This window comes from Magnolia sinica, chromosome 17, assembly GCF_029962835.1.
Source record: "Magnolia sinica isolate HGM2019 chromosome 17, MsV1, whole genome shotgun sequence".
NCBI classification, from domain to species: domain Eukaryota; kingdom Viridiplantae; phylum Streptophyta; class Magnoliopsida; order Magnoliales; family Magnoliaceae; genus Magnolia; species Magnolia sinica.
The window spans coordinates 21,173,341-21,193,824 of record NC_080589.1 but is presented as its reverse complement, the minus strand read 5'-3'; the positions used below and the strand labels follow the sequence as shown (position 1 = coordinate 21,193,824).

At 36.7% G+C, this 20,484-nt stretch overlaps 2 protein-coding genes across 4 annotated transcripts in view; one reads left to right on the top strand and one right to left on the bottom strand.

Moving 5' to 3' along the window:
* LOC131230225 (adenylate kinase 4) overlaps window positions 1-20,484 on the top strand; it is a 53,412-nt gene that overhangs the window by 3,332 nt on the left and 29,596 nt on the right. The window contains exons 2-5 of the mRNA XM_058226048.1: window positions 5,867-6,012; window positions 6,169-6,288; window positions 6,425-6,592; window positions 8,161-8,250. Of these exons, the coding sequence (XP_058082031.1) occupies window positions 5,867-6,012; window positions 6,169-6,288; window positions 6,425-6,592; window positions 8,161-8,250 (524 nt within the window). The remainder of the gene's footprint in view (window positions 1-5,866; window positions 6,013-6,168; window positions 6,289-6,424; window positions 6,593-8,160; window positions 8,251-20,484) is intronic.
* LOC131230224 (RNA-directed DNA methylation 4-like) lies at window positions 11,810-19,348 on the bottom strand. Of its 3 annotated transcripts, none has more exons than XM_058226045.1 (4): window positions 19,150-19,348; window positions 18,880-19,010; window positions 18,256-18,757; window positions 11,810-12,100 (listed from the first exon to the last, which is right to left on the bottom strand). In XM_058226045.1, exons 1-4 carry the CDS (start codon window positions 19,301-19,303, stop codon window positions 11,922-11,924), a joined length of 966 nt encoding a protein of 321 aa, XP_058082028.1. In that variant the 5' UTR covers window positions 19,304-19,348; the 3' UTR covers window positions 11,810-11,921. The 3 variants fall into 3 exon arrangements, with proteins under 3 accessions (XP_058082028.1, XP_058082029.1, XP_058082030.1); XM_058226046.1 differs by having other exon boundaries at window positions 18,259-18,757; XM_058226047.1 differs by having other exon boundaries at window positions 11,810-12,067; window positions 18,265-18,757.

The following is a 20,484-nucleotide window of genomic DNA, read 5'->3' as shown; positions in this document are numbered from 1 at the left end:
TTCAGGACCTTAAAACATGCAGGATGATTGGTGGAGGTTGTGAGCAGAATGGTCTGTGCCATTGATTCCAATATCAATAATATCGGCCGATATTATCGGTATTGCAGGTCTTATATGAAACCTTGCCAGAGTATCTAAAATCTTTGATATTGCACTATGTATCCTTGGATATCTTCTAATATCGTGATATATTGCTCGATATCGTCACAGTTCCCTTTGTATTTTTCTTATGTATGGATGATGCCTGTCGATATTGACAGATATTATCGATATCGTCAGGGAAACCGTAGTTGTCTTCACAAAAACAGTAAAATACTCAATTTTTTGCATTTCCTTCTTTCTTCCCTCTTCTAAACACCTCTAGGGTGTATTTCGGTCCATCCTTTTAAATCTTTTGGGAGAAAAACAAGGTTTTCAGGCCGGAATCAATATCGAAGTGGATTTGGGGCCTGTTTTGATTAGGTGAGTATTTTTGTATTTGATCCTTATTTGTTTAAATCATACCAAATTAGTGCTAAAAGGTTAGACATGTAAAAATCAAGGATTTAAACCTTTGATTTCAAGATTTGAAGGTAGGTGGTCCGATTTGGGAGAAATTGGGGAAAAATTGAAAATTCCCCAATTTCTCATAAATTAGTTGCATTCTTTTAGTCCAAACATGAAATCAAACATGTATGAGGCCTAATCTACTACTTCATATAGTTTCGAAGAATTTTTGTAAAAAATATTTTTAATTAAAAATAGTTAAAAAATAAAATTTTCCTCAAAATTCTATTTCTATTAGCAATCAATTGGGCCTGATTTTAGAGTATGTAGGAGCGTTTGATAAAATTATCATCACAAACACTCTAATTTTGGGATTTGGGGGTAAGAGGTCCAATTTGGGGGAAATTGGGAAAAATTCAAAGTTTCTACAATTTCTCCTAATTTGGTTGCAATCATACTATCCAAACACGAAATCAAACATGTATGAGGTTTTATCTACTTGAGTCATGTAGTTTTGGAGATTTTTCGAAAAAATAATTTTTAATTAAAAATTTCTATAAAGTTATTGAATTTTTTTTTTTTCAAAACTTCTTTTCTATCAGCGGTCATTTGATTGCATTTTTAGAGCATTTAAGAGTGGTTAATGATTTTTATAAATATAATTAATAATTTAATTTAAAAATAATTAATATATGTTAAAAATTATAGATGTAGTGTTGTGCATTTGCTAACATAATGTTCTTTTGCATTAGTTCAGTTAAACAACACATAGCTTAGAACCCTAATACGCAGGAAACTAATTATGTGCACTTGTTTTTTGTGATGTTATGATTTAAAAGTGAGTATTAATATGTGTTTTTAAACAATCCCAGAACTTTCATTGAAAAATTCGACCAATTTCCTAATGTTTCCCAAAACGTGCATTACTTGATACAAATGATATGTCCCATGCGATAACTGATATGTATCTAAATCCCGATGGTGTGATATGTAACGCGATATCGATACGATAAACATTGGTCTGCACTAATTGGAGAGAGAATCAGTATGGGTTGTAGATTGTGGTGCTTCTTAAGGATCCTGAAATCTAGTGGCATCATTTTTTGGGTCATTCGTCTATCCCGAAACTACAAACTCCTTTTCTATTCGTTTCAAGGTTGTTAAGTTTGGAGTGCGAAACATGCTGGCTGAGTAAACATCATACAATACATTTTCCTTCTAGAGTTGATGAAAGAAGTGATGTTCCATTTAACTTAAATCATTGTGACGTGTGGGGACCAGCTCGAGTTTCTAGTTTGTTAGGTTTTAAGTATTTTGTTCTTAAGAGTACATCTTCCTGTTAGAGTTGATGAAAGAAGTGATGTCCCATTTAAGTTAGTTCATTGTAACATGTGGGGACTAGCTAGAGTTCCTAGTTTCTAAGGTTTTAAGTATTTTATTCTTTTTATTGGTAATTATTTTAGAATGACTTGGTTAATCTTGCGAAATATGTCAGAAGTATTTTTTATATTTTAAAACTTACAAAGTAAAATAAAAATTCAGGTACAAATATTTGCATATTTTGATTTGATAATGCTTTAGAATTTAATTCTGAGAAAAAATAATTCTTTGGAATCTTAGGATTTTCGATCCTATTTACAATGAACATGTATAATTCATCAGACTTCTTGTGCTTTTACCTTAGCAAGATGGAGTGACTGAGCGCAATAATCAAGATATAATTGAAGTCATTTGTGCTTAGTTATTGTAAATAAATGTTTCACAGTCTTTCTGGGGTGATGCAGTTCTTTTTTCTTTTTAAGATTGTAATATTATTAAGGGGCCGCACCCCCAAAACATATCAATAGAGACACCCGAGGAGGGGCCTAGAGGCACCTAAATCGAAGGAGGGAGGCAAGCTAGCCAATCCGCAACATCCCTCGAGATCAGAGCAATAACTCGAGCAAGGGAAGACGCCGAATCTAGAAACATGGGTGATGCAGTTCTTATTGCATGTCATTTGATAAATTGAAAGCGTTCATCAATTTTGGACGGAAAAACACCCTTCTCCTTGTTGTTCTTTGATCGGCCAATTTTTTTTAGTTCCTCACAAAGTCTTTGGTTGTATTTACTTTGTTCACCTATTTGGGCTTGGCCAAGGTAAACTTGCTCCGCATTTTGTTAAATGCATTTTTCTGGAGTACTCCCATACTAAAAAAGGTTATCGATGATATTTTCCTTCACTTAAAAAGCATTTTATCACGGTGGGTGCAACCTTTTTTGAGTATGTCCTATTTTATGTTAAAACTAAACATGTTCCAAAAGTCACTTCTTTGGAAGTTCCTTTGCCTAATGTGTTTTTGATGGATTTTGTTACCGAGGAGTTGTCACCTTAGTGGGATTTCATGCAGACATATTACATGAAAATGAAAAAAGACCAAGTATTATGGACTCTTTCCCCTCACTCTTCATTGTTGTCTACAGCACCTATCGAGGTTCCAACTTCTTTCATGTCAATTGAGGTTGTTAATGATCTACCTATTGTTATTCATAAAAGTAAACGTTCTTGTCTTCCACATCTATTTTAATCACTTATCCACCAATTGTTAAAAGTTTGCTCTTACCTTATTTGATGTTTCCATCCCTAAGTTCAGGATGCATAATTGGATGAAAATTGGAAAAAAGGCTATAGTTGAGGTGAAGAACGCCATGTATTTCAATGGTACATTGGAGTTAGCTGATCTTTCATTAGGGAAGACATCGGTTAGATGTAGGTGGGTTTGCAGTGTTCGGTTTTTGCCCGATGGATCCATTGATTGTTACAAAGCCAGGTTGGTAGCTTAGGGAAGCACCCAAGTTTATGGAGTGGATTATTTGGATACCTTTTTAGTGGTGGCTAAACTCAATTTGGCTCGAGTTATTATTTTTATAGCTGTTAATTGTGATTGGCCTCTCTTTCAGCCAAATGTGAAGAACGTGTTTCCGCATGGGGACTAACAAGAAGATGTGTTTATGGAGCAACCTCTGAAGTATGTTGCTTAGGGGAGTCTTCTAAGGTGTGTGAATTAATCTATTCTATCTATGGGCTGATAGTCAGTAAGAGCTTGGTTTGAGAAATTCAACGGTGTGCTAGTATCATATGGGTTGAAGAGGAGCAAAGTGGATCATTCAATTTTCTTACAACATATTACATCTAGTCATATTATGCTTGACATTGACGATATTGTAGCTACAAGTGATGACTTGAGGGTATTGATAAATTGAAGTCATATCTTCACTCCCAGTTTCAAATTAAAGACCTTGGTTTTCTTTGGTATTTTTTGGGTATGGAAGTGTTGAGATCTGAAGTTGGGATAAATTTGTGCTAGAGAAAATATGTTTGTAATTTGTTGAAAGAAACAAGCATCCTATGTGCCAAACCTGCAGATACACCAATGGATCTTTATCTTGAACTTCATTTAAAGGAAGGAAAGTTATTGACAAATCAGGGATGTATAGAAGACTCATTGGTTAACTCATCTATTTAACAATTACTAGACCCGATATTGCCTTTTTTGTAAGTATGGTTAGCTAGTTTATGTAAAATCCCAGAGCTCCACATTTAGCTACACTTATGAGGATTCTTAGATACTTGAAGCGTGCACCTGGGAAAGGTATCTTGTATAGATACTCATGACCATTTTGAGGTAGATGGATATTTAAATGTAGATTATGTAGGGTCGAGATTTAATAGGCGGTCGAGTATAGGCTATTGCATGTTTCTTGATGGTAATGTGGTTACCTAGAAAAGCAAGAAGCAAAATGTTGTTGCCAAGTCCAGTGTTGAAGTGGAATATAGATCTGTGGCCCATACAACTTGTGAACTTATCTGGCTGCAATCACTTTTGAAAGGCATGGGATTTGTGGTTCAATTTCCAATGTTTTTATACTGTGACGATCAAGCTGCTATGCATATTGCCAACAATCTAGTGTTTCACGAGAGAACAAAGAACATAACTGCCACTTTATTCGGGACGATCTCTCACAAAGAAATTTCCACTCCATATATTCATATGTTTCATCTCATGATCAGATTACAGATTTGTTTACCAAAGCACTTGGGAAGTCTCAGTTTAAAAAACTTATATCCAATCTAGACATGTACGATATCTATGCCCTAGCTTGAGGAGTGTTAAATGTTAAATGGACCCACGTGTGGGCTCTTTGGTATATTGGGCTTAAATGTACGTTTTGGGTAGTATTTAGGCCCACAGGGGGTTTACTTATATGTATTACTTAAGCAAGGAGGGTATTATCATAATTTTATCTCTTAAACAAGTAAGCCATGGTTCTGAATGGTGGTATCAGCCGCCGTATCGGCCCTGCGGAAAAATGATACGATACAGCGTTGTGTATCGGAATCGGGGCCGTTTCGGTCAGATTTTATTTTATTTTAGTTTATTTATTTATTTTTTTTGAAGTAAAAAAAAGAAAAAAAAAACGAGATATTCATGAATCTATCAATTTTTTTTTTTTTTTTTTTTGTTTCGACATTATATTCAATGGTGTATTGGACCATTCTTTGATAAGAACGTTGTTTGTCGATTTGACTTGTTGAAGGTAAACTAAATGGGCCCTGATTGAACACAAATTAAACATGATCTAGTGAACAATGGCCCATTACATTGAAAATACAAAAAAGAAGAAGATGAAAATATAAAAAAGAAAGTGAAGGTTTACCCTTCTTTCCGATTTTTCCCATAATGGTCCACTTCACTTCAATTAGTCGAATCCCATTCAAATCATTTATTTTGATCCCAAAATAGGCCTAGATGAATCTAGCCTAAAATGAGTTTTAAAGATTTTCCATGGTTTAAATGAAAAGAAAAAGAGGATAAATGCGTGAATTTTTTATTTTTTATTTTTTAATTCAAATTTGAGTTTACTGGGCATATTGGCACTATATATGTTGATACGGTCTAACCGATACCAATACGGCCGATATAGCCCCGTATCGTGTATCGTATCGAGCCGATGTGGACACGATACGCTCGTATCGGCCGATGCGATACTGTTTAATGGAGTGGTGGGGACGTGTTTGGGCAAAACTAGAGCAGCCGTGCTTCACTCCTCCTTTTCTCTCCTCTCTTTTATTTTCTTCTATTAATCTCATGAATTCTGAGTGTCCATCTATTACTTCAGCAGGATCATAATGAGAGCCTTCTTTCATTGATAAAATTAGTAAATAATAATATGGGAAATATCATGATTCATAAAAAAAGGGGAAATATCATCATCTTTATCTTTAAAAAAAAGGATTTTTATTTTTTTTTTAATTTTTTATTTTTAAGTTCTGGATCTGGTTATTTTTGGTTATGAGTCTGGTTACACTGTATAGTAACGAAGATTAGATGACTGGCAGGTCCACCTGGATCCGGAAAAGGCACCCAGTCCCCCATTATTAAGGATGAATATTGCTTATGCCACTTGGCCACTGGTGATATGCTGAGAGCTGCCGTTGCTGCGAAAACCCCTCTTGGGATAAAAGCAAAAGAAGCTATGGATAACGTAATACTTCACTCATTCACTGGACTGTTTGAATCTATTATTTGGTCATGAGATTTGTGGAATGCCTTCTATAATTCTCTGTCAACTCAGCTTATTTTGGAGAGTGAGTTTACTTTAATGGCATATTTTTCTTGTTGTTCTGTTGTGGTTCTTCAGGGAGAACTTGTCTCGGATGACTTGGTTGTTGGGATAATTGATGAGGCAATAAAAAAGCCCTCATGCCAGAAGGGTTTCATACTTGATGGTTTCCCAAGGACAGTAGTGCAGGCAGAAAAGGTTCTACCATTTTATTTTGGAATATTAGATTCAAATTACATTATATTGGATGCTGCTTTCTAGTGACATCTGTTGAAGCAGATTTCCATTCTTTTGCTTGTATTGATCTCATGCTTTTATCGTTTCTTGGATGCAGCTTGATGAGATGCTTGCGAAGCAGGGGGCTAAAATTGATAAGGTCCTTGACTTTGCTATTGATGATGCCATCTTGGAGGAGAGAATTACTGGTCGTTGGATCCATCCTTCTAGTGGTCGGACCTACCACACAAAATTTGCACCTCCAAAAGTTCCCGGCGTTGATGATGTAAGCGAGTGTACTCAATATTATATAAAGTTATGAAGTGGCTTTGATCCTCTGGATCCCTCATTCCTTGAACTGCCAATCTTCAAAGAGTATTCATCATCATCATCATAATAGCCTGGTCCCAACTATTTGGTCTGGCTTTATGAATCCTGTTATGCCAATCATTTGAAATTGGAATTCCCATGGTTGCTTGGAAACTGTATGAAAATTGAAAACTGGCATCCATCTGACTTCAGCTTTCTTTTATCTGGGCTGGGGTCCAGAAAATTAGATACATGCCTATAAATAAGCAAGCCCATTCTTTCTGGTTGCTTGGCAAGGGCATGACTACTGGCTGTCTGCCTGAAATTAGACCTCTTTTATCTGGGCTGGGAACAGGGAAAATAGATACATGTGCATAAATATGCAATGTTTTTTTTGAAGGGTAATAAATATGCAATTCTTTCTGGAGAATCTGGAGATTCTCATGATTAGGGGAGATCCATATTTCTAATGAGCAGATGACCTTTTGATCACACTATTAATAGATGTCTTTGTCCTTGAAGGATAAAATTATGTGCCATTAACTGATGTCTTTATGCTGAAAGGATAAAACTATGTTTGCAAGGAATCTTTATTTACACGTTGATCGAACTATGTTGTGATATGCGACAAACTACTAAGGCTATCCATTTCTAGATCCTGTGGTCGACTTTCCATGTTTATGACAGTGCTTCAGAAAATGTCCTCATTACTTCAATTTTTAGGCAGATATCTTGCTAATGGGCAGGTGACAGTGGCAATCCTTCTTGTTACAAGAATACCCTCATGTATGTAGAAATTACTGGAATACCCCCACAGAAATGACACCATACTTAAATGCAATATGCCATAAAGTACCGAATTAAGTTATCCACCTATATGTCCTTGTGCACCACTTTCCTTGTTTATGGTAGCATTTTGAAAATGACCTCTGTATGTCATGTGTGAGGCATCATATCTGTTACTTCACTTGGCGAAGGGCAGGTAGGACTGTCAATAGGAAATATATCTTATGGTTGATTTTGCCTAGCAAGTTGCACCATGCGAAAAAAAAGGAAAAAAAAAAGAAAGAAAGAAAAGGAAAGGAAATGAAAAAAGAAGAAGGAGAATGATTGTTTGTTTGTGTTTCCTTCCATTAATGGCATGTAATTTGATGGATGCAAAGCTGCTCAATATTCATGTTTATCATTCTGTCATAACCAAACAGTACACTTTAAAATGGGTAAGACATCTGTGTCTTATGTGTCTGATTCTTCAATATTGACTATTAAGTGCTGTGGCATTCGCTTTAGTATCTGGGTGGTGTAGGTATAGTTGATGCATTTGTACTTTATTGCATGACTGCTATCCGGGTTGCAACTTCAGTAAGTTTTTGTGACACAGTTGATGAAAATTTCTGGACATATCCTCCTTATGTAGAAGGCTCATATGATTTTGCATCAAATTCTCCAGCTTTATCAGGTTGTAGGATGAATGCATATAATCAAATCTATGAGTTATGATCATGTCTGTTCTTATGGTTATATACCTTTTTTCCCCCCTTGAAGCTCACTGGAGAGCCCTTGATTCAGCGGAAAGATGATACTGCAGCAGTTCTCAAGTCGAGGCTGGAAGGTTTCCATAGGCAAACTGAACCTGTATGCTTACTGTCTCCTTTTTGTTTAAAATTGTTTCATCTGAGTTTTTTTTTTCTTGATAATAATTTTCAGTTTCAGATTATATCTTGGCTTCTTGGTTTTTTTTTTTTTTAAAACACCCAACTGTTCTTCCCTTTGTGATCCGTTCTTGTTTGGATTTCTCATCCGAGTGAAATGCTTCATCAGTCAGTGCATGTATATATGAAATGTCAGGACCCAAGTTGGCCTAAAGGCACTTCACAGCCTGACAATTCCTTACCCGTTTGGTGGTTGTTTCTTTTTTGTTTTCCATTTGAATTATTTAGGTGTACCATGGTGTTTTTGTTCCATGATTCCATCGCATAAAGACTCATGTCCAAGCTGGCAAGTGCATGAGTATTCCGTAATTTGTGTTGGAATCAGGTTCCATTTTGCATTAGTATTACTTAATTCAATTATCTGACATTAAGGTTTCATTTAGTGCACAGTTTAACTCGAGTCAATGCATTACTTGGAGCTAGTGTATTCAATTGCCATAGTTATCATTATCATTATCATAATAAGCCCACCCCCCCCTCTAAAGGTGACTACATCTTCATTGAAGTGAAGGTAACAAAAATACAAGGGGACCGAGGCCTAGGAGCAAGTGACCCGTTTTCTTTCCACCTCAAAACCCACCAAGGCATCCATAAATAACATAACAAAGCAAAATTGGAAAAAAAAAAACATAAAAAATGCATCTAGAAAAATGAGATGGAGAAATTCATGGATACCATCTCATTTCCTTAGTTACATTGAAAACAAACATCCCTTCAAATTTGGTTAGCCACAGCCGATCCTACAAACCATGAAGGAAATTCTCCATGCCATTTTCTCAATCGACGATTGCTCATCGTTGATGTTTCTTCCATTTCTTTCTTTCCAAATGACCCACAAAGTTGCAAAGGGAACCATCTTCCAAAGCACCCTTTGCCGAGCATGATAATGCCTAGGAGGCCATCCATCAGTGATCACCTTAATAGGCCTGTTTATGGTCCATACCATGACCAACCTTGACCAGGAAATGCCCCAACAAAACTAACTTCGCTGTGATGAAGAAAGAGACGATTAACAATCTCCTCACACTCATGCGAAGTACACACCTGTTGGGATAGTAATATTTCGCTTAATTAATATTTCATTTCATGATAATGCCCAGGCGGCGATCCATCAATGATCTCCTTAATCGGCCCTTTTATGGTCCATAACATGACCAACCTTGACCAGGACATGCCATAACAAAACTAGCTTTGCTGCAATGAAGAAAGAGATGATCAACAATCTCCTCATACTCGTGCGAAATACACACCTGCTGGGCTAGTAAGATTTCATTTCATTTTTTTGCTTCTTGGGATAGCAATATTTCATCCTTGCCTTGTCCAGTTATTTGGGTTTTGGCCTGACCATCTTGATTCATTAATCAAGATTTGAAGCAGGGATTCTGAAGATTTGATTGGTCAAGCTAATACAGTCAATATTGGCAACAAAATCATTTCATTAATGAAATGGGAAGGAAGAAAAATCCAGCAAGGTAATGGATAAACATCTGCGATGAGAAATGTGGTGTAGCAAGCCCCTCTTTTTGTCTTTGCATCCATGGTTTGCAAGGATTTGTAGGAGGTGATATAAACCATACATATGGCTATATATAACCATATGAATTTTTAGTGGCTTTGGAGATTCGGTGAGGAAAAGGAAAACCTTTGGAACAGGGTTATTTCTTGCAAATATGATGAGGAAAGTAGGTGATCGTTTTCTGCACCGTCAAGATACCAAGGCTTCAAGGTTGTGGAGGGCAGTTCTAGGAGTTAACCAATTCCTTCAAAGAACATATTTCATTAATCCAGATGATGGGTTGTGTATCCAATTTTGAGAGGACAGGTAGTGCGAGGACAACCATTTCAGTGAATTTTCTCCTCGTTTATACAGTGTGGTTATGGTTAGAGATGTTTCCATGTCTCAATGTGTTTCTAGAGAAGGGGAACAACTGGTGTGGAATCTCATCTTCAGAAGAAACCTCCTTGATGAGGAGATCAACGAATTTGTTAGGTTGATGGAGATGTTGCATAACCATGGGAATATAATGGTGGAAAGGGACAGATGGGTTTGGACCTCAAGCAAAAATAGGGCTTTTACAGTTGAGTCCTACTCAGTTCTTCAAAACCCTTCCTCACCTCAAGCTCAGGATCCTATCCGTTACATTTGGAAGTATCTGCGGCCTTCTCGGGTAGTGGCTTTGTGGGAAAGAATAAAATCCTCAATTAGATTACTCGAGGAAAAAAGGCAAACGATTCTCCCTAACAGATGCATCATATATTTGCATGGCGAGGAAGCGATGGATCATCTATTCATTCATTGTGAGTTCACTCAGATAATTTGGGAGAGATTCTTTATGCTGTTGGAAATATATTGGGTGATGCCCCAAAAAGTCAGGGATCTGTTATCCATGTGGCTCATCGCTTGTTTAGTAAGGAAGAAAAGGATTACATGGTGCCTCGTTCTTATTGCCATTTTGTGGGTGACTTGGCTGGAAATTAACAACAAGACCTTTAATGAACCGAAGGGAGCATCAAGATGAATGTAAGGGTGAATTCATTGATGATTAGTAGAGGAATCTTACACGTGAATCAGAGGACGGAACAATGACCAAAATGAAGAGTCCTGCATAGAAGAAGCCATAAGGGCATCATTTATCATCTTTACTCTCACTTCGAATAAGATTTAGAAAGCCAATCACGTGCGAAAAAAAAGAGCCACAAGGGAAACAAATATTCTAGGAAAACAACTCCAATAACAAGGAAAAAGTTGAAACTTTCATGGAGGATACAAGCAGCAAAAAAAGGAAGTTGTGTACACTACAACCCCAACATATGATGGAAATTCCTACATAACATATGGGTGTTCATTACAAGCTCCTATTGGAGTTGATGGAGCGAGACAAGAGGCAAAGCGCAAAATGGTCAAGCATCAATTTGAGGATGAGTTCCTTCGAGCTGAGTGGTTTCATGATTTAGGGCCGTGGGATCAGCAAGTAGGGTCCGCCGTGGACCCAATCAATGTTGTCAAATAGCATATGCGATCCTGTGCGATTGCATATGCGTGTGCGCATATGGATCTCACAATCGCATATGCGGTCGCATATATATATATTTTTTTTCCGCATTTTTTCAAAAAATTAAAAAAAATCAGAAAAAATTCAAAAAAAATCAGAAAAATCAAAATAAATTATTATATGTCATTGGGACATGAAATACATTTAATTTAAGTAAAAAAAAATAAAACCATATTCCATACATGATACATGCATCATACATTTACAAGTTAGGAATTTACAAATTACAATATAGTTAACTTCTTAAATGATCTTAACAAATTACAATATAGTTAACATTTTAGTTAGTACCAGTAGTTACATATTTACATTTAACAAATAACAATAACAAATATGAAATATCCATATTCAACATTCAACACTACATGTACATGATAGTGATACAAATACAATACATACTATATCAAGTTATCAATGATTAATATCAAGTTATCAACAAACAATCGACAACATCAACACACTTAGACTTATGAGACAAGACAACCATTAAACAAAATTAAGAAGTTATGTATTTATTATTTATCTAATCATTAATCAATAATCATGATATACATTGATCTAGCATCCATTGTGGCACATCACCACCAAGTCCACCACCACCACCATCATCATCATCATCATCATTCGAGTCATCTCCTTCTTCCACATACACTTCTTCTTCTTCCATTTCTTCGTCATCTGTACGTACTAATACTTCATCAACATCCAATGGTGGATGATCTTCAATTTGATCATCATTATCACCTTCTCCTTCTTCAATCTCCTCAATCTTATCAATGGGTTGACGGCTACCACTCGCCCCTCGGCTTCCCCCCGTCCTTCGCCTTCGAGTGGTACTACTACCTTCACCAGGTGTCGATCCATATGCGGCATCTTCAACTTGTGCCCATGTCAGATCCTCTCTAGCAAATACCGGGTCCTCCGTTTCTACGAGCCACTCGTTATCTGCATCCAACTCATCTAAGCAGATAGGGTCAAAGAAGCCGGGCTTTTCTTTCTTACTTTGGAATCTTTCTTGCAATTTTTGATTGTATTGAACGAAAACTAAGTCGTTGAGCTTTTTTTGCTCAAGGCGATTCCTTTTCTTGGTATGAATCTGCAAGAAAGAAAGCGCATTTGGCATTAGCTATTTAGGTAATTAATTTAGCTTAGGCCACTAAAAAATTAAAGTTTCCAAAAAAACAAAACAATTACTAAACAGTCTAAACTTTTACTTACCGACTCGAACGTGCTCCAATTGCACTCACAACCACTGGCGGAACACGTGAGTCCAAGAATCTTCATAGCCAGCTTCTTTAGAGCTGGATCATTCCTGTTCGGGTCCACTCCATAGGTAGCCCACCAGTCAGCTGAGAAAAACAGTTTAAGTATAGGTTAGAATTGTTAGATCTCTTAGAGACACTTTGTAGAAAAACTTTTTGTAAGAGTTCAGTACACAGTTGACATGCCTACACTAACATAGAACATTCATTCATAGAAGTACTTACTGGGTAATTTCATTGTCCGATGTCTTATTACGATATCCCTTAAGAATATCCTTTCACTTTTTGTGTAGAAGTCCAGCAAAGTTAAGATCTTGTCCTGTTCTCCTCTATCTGGAATCATTCTTTCCAAGACCTCAATAAATCCAACTATATGCATAGTTAGTGCTTCTGCTGGATCAGCAGAAGCGAATAAACAGGCTGGGTTAAGGATATAAGCAGCCGAATACAATGGGGATGACATTTGGCTGCCATATCTTCTATCTATAATATCTAAAATTGGCCTGTAATCACGGTCTTTATAGTTAAAATGGTCTATGATCTTATTTTTCGCTCTCTCCATTGCACCATATATGTAGCCCATTGCGGGCTTCTCATCCCCGTCCACCAATTGCAATGCAGAGACTAAGGGCTTGGATGATTTTAGCGCCTTTACCACCTGAGTCCAGAAACTTTGAGAAAGAATTGTTTGTTGAACCCGTTTCCCGTCAGCTTTCTTTGATCAAGGCCCACTTGTAAAATCAGCCGACACTACAAAGCTTCTAAGTTCTGATTTCTTTACATGTAGCCTTTGTAGTGTTAAAAAGGCTGTAGCGAAATGGGTGACTGTTGGACATAGCAAGTTACCCCCAATGTGTTTTCTCATTCGACTGAGAAGAAGGGTGTGTTTGTACATAAAGACCGTGATTCTTCTAGCCCTTGCAATCACGTTTATAAATAATTTACTTATATCTTCTAACATAAGATCAATACAATGGGCCACACAGGGGGTCCAAAATAAATGTCGCCTCTTCTTCATAAGAAGACGACCGACTATTACATACGAGGCTGCATTATCTGTAATTACTTGTACAACGTAGTCCTCACCCATTTCTTCAACTACACTATCTAGTAAGTTAAACAAATATTCTCCTGTGTGTGAATGACCCGACGCATCCACTAACTTCAAGAACATTGTCCCAGCTGGACAATTTACCAAAAAGTTAATGAGAGACTGACCGGATCTATCGGTCTATCCATCGGCCATTAGTGAATAACCATATATTTTTCATGATTCCCTATATTCAGCTATGAAAGATTGTGTATATTCAACTTTAGTTTTTAGGCATGTCTCCCTCATTTTATGATATGAAGGAGGTTTAAGCCCAGGTCCAAGTTGACCTATAGCCTCAATCATTACCTTGAAGCTTTTCGATTTAACGGCGTTGAAAGCAACGCCAATTTGGTAAAACCACTTAGCAATATATTGAATTGTGGTTTTCCTATCTTTTTGTTTATACCGGTTCTCTAAAGTTGTTTGAGCCGGCCCTTTCCCTTTACCCCTTTGGTCGACCACATCCTCGGGGTGTGGTCTACACCATCTATCTATGGGCCCATGCCCTTGGGCTCTTTTCGATTGTTGTACTTGTAGTCTAGACCGGCCTGTTGAAGTAGGAGGAGTGAGACTAGCTTCATCTACATTAACTACATTTATATCTTCATATGCATCTTGTTCCATATATTCTTCCTGACGTAGGGCACTATCACATTTCTTTCTTGATTGTTTTTCCATATACTCCACGATCTCCCTTCGGATTTCTGGAGTAATTTTGTCGCATGCTTTTGCATTTGACCCCAGTAAATGTGCAAGGTGTTGCTTGTGTCTTGCAATGCCACCGGAACTTACAAACCCACATAACTCACATACTATGTGAGTTTTTTTTGGTAGTACTACGGTAGTGCCCATACTTTCAACCCGGGTCATTCGACTTGGGCTTCAAAGAGGAAGATTGGGAAGAAGACATTATGATGGTGGATAGTGGTAGTGTGTGTGTATTATTAGCACTAAAAAGTAACTAGCTAGAAACTAGAAAGTAAACTACAAATAAAAAGAAAAGTAAAGTAAGAGACTAAGAAGTATAAGAAGAACTAAGAAGTAAGAAAGAAGTAGATCTAAGAGACTAAGAGAGTAAGTAAGAGTAAAGACTAAAGACCCTAAAGAGATGGGACTTGGGGGAGAGAGAGAGAGAGAGAGTTACACACACACACTTACACACACACACTTACACACTTACACTTGTAGAAACTAGAAAGGGAGAAGAAGAGGGAGAGAGAGAGTTGAGTTACACTTACACACTTACACTTGTAGAAAGGGAGAATAAGAGGGAAAAGAAAATGAGAAAAAGAGAGAGAGTTGAGTTACACGCTTACACTTGTAGAGAGAGAGAGAGAGAGAGAGAGAGAGAGAGAGAGAGAGAGTTATACACTTACACTTACACACACACACACTTACATACTTACACTTGTAGAAACTAGAAAGGGAGAAGAAGAGGGAGAGAGAGAGTTGAGTTACACTTACACACTTGTAGAAAGGGAGAATAAGAGGGAAAAGAAAATGAGAAAAAGAGAGAGTTGAGTTACACACTTACACTTGTAGAGAGAGAGAGAGAGAGAGAGAGAGAGAGAGAGAGAGATTTACACACAAATAAAAGTAAAATTACAAATGTAACAACTAACAAATCTAAAAGAGGTTCCCAACTTCAAATCTTGTTGTAAATTGTAGTCTTGTACTTGTAATCTTGAAATCTTGTTGTAACTTGTTGTAAGTTGCAACTTGTACTTGTAAGTTGTAAGTTGTAACTTGTAACTTGTAAGATGTAACTTGTAGTCTTGTAATGTAAGTTGTAACTTTTTACTTGTAAGTTGTAAGTTGTAAGTTGTAACTTCAAACTTGTAAGTTGTAACAACTAACAATTAACAAAGTCAGTAAGTAACAACTAACAAATCAATTAACAAACAATATATATATATATATATATATATATATATATATATATATATAAATGATAGAAAGAAGTTGTTAGAAACTTAGAACTTAGAAGTTAGAACTTAGAAAACTTAGTGGATGGAGATTGGAGAGGACTAGAGGAGTGAGGAGTCTCTTGACTCTTGTCTTGACTCTTGATCTTGAATCTTGAATCTTGAATATGGATGGTATGAATCATGTATAATGTATCATGTATCTTGGATTCTTGAATCTTGATTCTTGATTCTTGTTGTACCCTCTTGATTCTTGAAAGTTGAAAGAAAAGAAAAGAAATATGGAAACGGAATATGGATGGAGAGGAATGGATGGAATGTAGAATATAGATTGTAAAATGTAAAGTGCTTAGTAAGAGAGGATGTAGTAAGAGAAATAGAGAATAGAGAGAGTGTTTGAGCTTTTTTTGTAAGTAGGAATGCTTAGAATGCATATATATAGAGTAAAAATCCGGATTTTTTTTTTAAAAAAAAGGGTCAAAAAATGGTTAGAAATCTGACTGTTGGCCAGTATGCGATCGCATATGCTGGTACATGTGGCATATGCGATCGCATATGTGCAGGGATCGCATATGCCACTGCCGCATATGCGATCGGGCCAAATACATGCGCATATGCGATCACATATTCGCATATGCGACCGCACATGACAACAGTGGACCCAACTAATGCCTAATAACAAATCATGAAATTATTTATGCTCTCATGAGACTGTGCAACCTATACACACATTCTAATGCTTCATCCAATGGACTGGTTGACCTTTGAAGCTCATAGTTTGTTGGATTCAGTGTTTTCAGTATCGACAATATCAGCCGATATATCCCACGATATATCTTGTATCCCATCTGTGCAATATGAAACACACAAGTAGTGAAATATATCCCATATGTTCAATCTGGTGAGCATTAAATCCATGATTTTTCATGAAAAACATGAAAAATTATGGATTGGGAGCTTTGATTTTGAGATTTGGAGGAGATGGGCTGAGTTGTGGAAAATTGAAAAAAAATAATAATTCCAAATTCTCGCAAATCGGTAGCAATCTTTGTGTCCAATCATAAAATCAAACATGTATGTAACCTGATCCAGTGATTCTTCTTTTGCTTTTGAATGTATTGCTTGTATTTCCACACATCTTCTTACATTTATAAATTATATGAATATACTTGCATCAATTCAGTTAGACAACACATAGATTAGGACCCTATACAAAGAAAACCTATTATGTGCTCTTGTTTTTCGTAATGTTTTGATTCATAATGTGTATTGATGTCTTTTTTAACAATCACTGAAGTTTCATTGAAAAATTCCACCAATTTCCGAATATTTCCCCATGTTTCCAACAACAACTATACATTACGCGATACAACCGATACATCCCATGTGATAACCGATACATATCCGTACCCCAAGGGTGCGATACGTAACGCGATACCGATATTTCGAACACTGGTTGGATTGTTAAAAATATCAATTGATTGGAATTTGAGGCCCATGAGTCTATCCACATGCCAATTTTATGCTTTATGTACGAACCGTATGAAGTTTCGACAGGTTTTATACAATCCTATGGACTATATACACCATACAGCCGTGCATACACCCACCTACAGTCTGCATATACAGAGTTGTGGTGATATTAAAATTGTTTTTTTTTTTTTTTTTAAGGATAACAACTTTTATTAATGAGCTGGTAAAAAGTAGAAAAGGATACAACCCTCAATACAATTCACAAACCGAGCATGAGCGCTACTAATACTAACATTAATGCTTACATTTTTAGCCACAGATACGAGTTGATGGAGCAAGACAAGAGGCAAAGCGCAAAATGGTCAAGCATCAAATTGAGGATGAGTTCCTTCGAGCTGAGTGGTTTCATGATTTAGGGCTGTGGGATCAGCAAGTAGGGTCCACAGTGGACCCAACTAATGTTGTCAAATAGCATATGCAATCCTGTGCGATTGCATATGCGTGTGCGCATATGCGATCGCACAATCGCATATGCGGTCGCATATTTTATTTTATTTTCCGCATTTTTTCAAAAAATGAAAAAAAAAATCAGAAAAATCAGAAAAAATTCAAAAAAAAAAATCAGCAAAATCAAAATAAATTATTATATGTCATTGGGACATGAAATACATTTAATTTAAGTAAAAAATAAATAAAACCATACTCCATACATGATACATGCATCATACATTTACAAGTTAGGAATTTACAAATTACAATATAGTTAACTTCTTAAATGATCTTAACAAATTACAATATAGTTAACATTTTAGTTAGTACCAGTAGTTACATATTTACATTTAACAAATAACAATAACAAATATGAAATATCCATATTCAACATTCAACACTACATGTACATGATAGTGATACAAATACAATACATACTATATCAAGTTATCAATGATTAATATCAAGTTATCAACAAACAATCGACAACATCAACACACTTAGACTTATGAGACAAGACAACCATTAAACAAAATTAAGAAGTTATGTATTTATTATTTATCTAATCATTAATCAATAATCATGATATACATTGATCTAGCATCCATTGTGGCACATCACCACCAAGTCCACCACCACCACCATCATCATCATCATCATCATTCGAGTCATCTCCTTCTTCCACATACACTTCTTCTTCTTCCATTTCTTCGTCATCTGTACGTACTAATACTTCATCAACATCCAATGGTGGATGATCTTCAATTTGATCATCATTATCACCTTCTCCTTCTTCAATCTCCTCAATCTTATCAATGGGTTGACGGCTACCACTCGCCCCTCGGCTTCCCCCCGTCCTTCGCCTTCGAGTGGTACTACTACCTTCACCAGGTGTCGATCCATATGCGGCATCTTCAACTTGTGCCCATGTCAGATCCTCTCTAGCAAATACCGGGTCCTCCGTTTCTACGAGCCACTCGTTATCTGCATCCAACTCATCTAAGCAGATAGGGTCAAAGAAGCCGGGCTTTTCTTTCCTACTTTGGAATCGTTCTCGCAATTTTTTATTGTATTGAACGAAAACCAAGTTGTTGAGCTTTTTTTGCTCAAGGCGATTCCTTTTCTTGGTATGAATCTGCAAGAAAGAAAGTGCATTTGGTATTAGCTATTTAGGTAATTAATTTAGCTTAGGCTACTAAAAAATTAAAGCTTACCAAAAAACAAAACAATTACTAAACAGTCTAAACTTTTACTTACCGACTCGAACGTGCTCCAATTGCGCTCGCAACCACTGACAAAATACGTGAATCCAAGAATCTTCATAGCCAGCTTATTTAGAGCTGGATCCTTCCTGTTCGGGTCCACTCCATAGGTAGCCCACCAGTCAGCTGAGAAAAACAGTTTAAGTATAGGTTAGAATCGTTAGATCTCTTAGAGACACTTTGTAGAAAAACTTTTTGTAAGAGTTCAGTACATAGTTGACATGCCTACACTAACATAGTAACATTCATTCATAGAAGTACTTACTGGGTAATTTCATTGTCCGATGTCTAATTACGATATCCCTTGAGAATATCCCTTCACTTTTTGTGTAGAAGTCCAGCAAAGTTGAGATCTTGTCCTGTTTTCCTCTATCTGGAATCATTCTTTCCAAGACATCAATAAATCCAACCATATGCATAGTTAGTGCTTCTGCTGGATCAGCAGAAGCGACTAAACAGGCTGGGTTAAGTATGTAAGCAGCCGAATACAATGAATAATATCTAAAATTGGCCTGTAATCACGGTCTTTATAGTTAAAATGGTCTATGATCTTATTTTTCGCTCTCTCCATTGCACCATATATGTAGCCCATTGCGGGCTTCTCATCCCCGTCCACCAATTGCAATGCAGAGACTAAGGGCTTGGATGATTTTAGCGCCTTTACCACCTGAGTCCAGAAACTTTGAGAAAGAATTGTTTGTTGAACCCGTTTCCCGTCAGCTTTCTTTGATCAAGGCCCACTTGTAAAATCAGCCGACACTACAAAGCTTCTAAGTTCTGATTTCTTTACATGTAGCCTTTGTAGTGTTAAAAAGGCTGTAGCGAAATGGGTGACTGTTGGACATAGCAAGTTACCCCCAATGTGTTTTCTCATTCGACTGAGAAGAAGGGTGTGTTTGTACATAAAGACCGTGATTCTTCTAGCCCTTGCAATCACATTTATAAATAATCTACTTATATCTTCTAACATAAGATCAATACAATGGGTCGCACGGGGGGTCCAAAATAAACGTCCCCTCTTCTCCATAAGAAGACAACCGACTATTACATACGAGGCTACGTTATTTGTAATTAATTGTACAACATAGTCCTTACCTATTTCTTCAACTACACTATCTAGTAAGTTAAACAAATATTCTCCTATGTGTGAATGGCCCGACGCATCCACTGACTTCAAGAACATTGTCTGAGCTGGACAATTTACCAAAAAGTTAATGAGAGACCGACCGGATCTATCGGTCCATCCATCGACCATTAGTGAACAACCATATATTTTCCATGATTCCTTATATTTAGTTATGAAGGATTGTGTATATTTAACTTCAGTTTTTAAGCATGTCTCTCTCATTTCATGATATGAAGGAGGTTTAAGCCCAGGTCCAAATTGACTTATAGCTTCAATCATTACTTTGAAGCTTCTCGATTTAACGATGTTGAAAGCAATGCTGATTTGGTAAAACCACTTAGCAATATATTGAATTGTTGTATTCCTATTTTTTTGTTTATACCAGTTCTCTAAAGTTGTTTGAGTCGGTCCTTTCCCTCCACCCCTTTGGTCGATCACATCCTCTACACCATCTATCCATAGGCCCATGCCCTT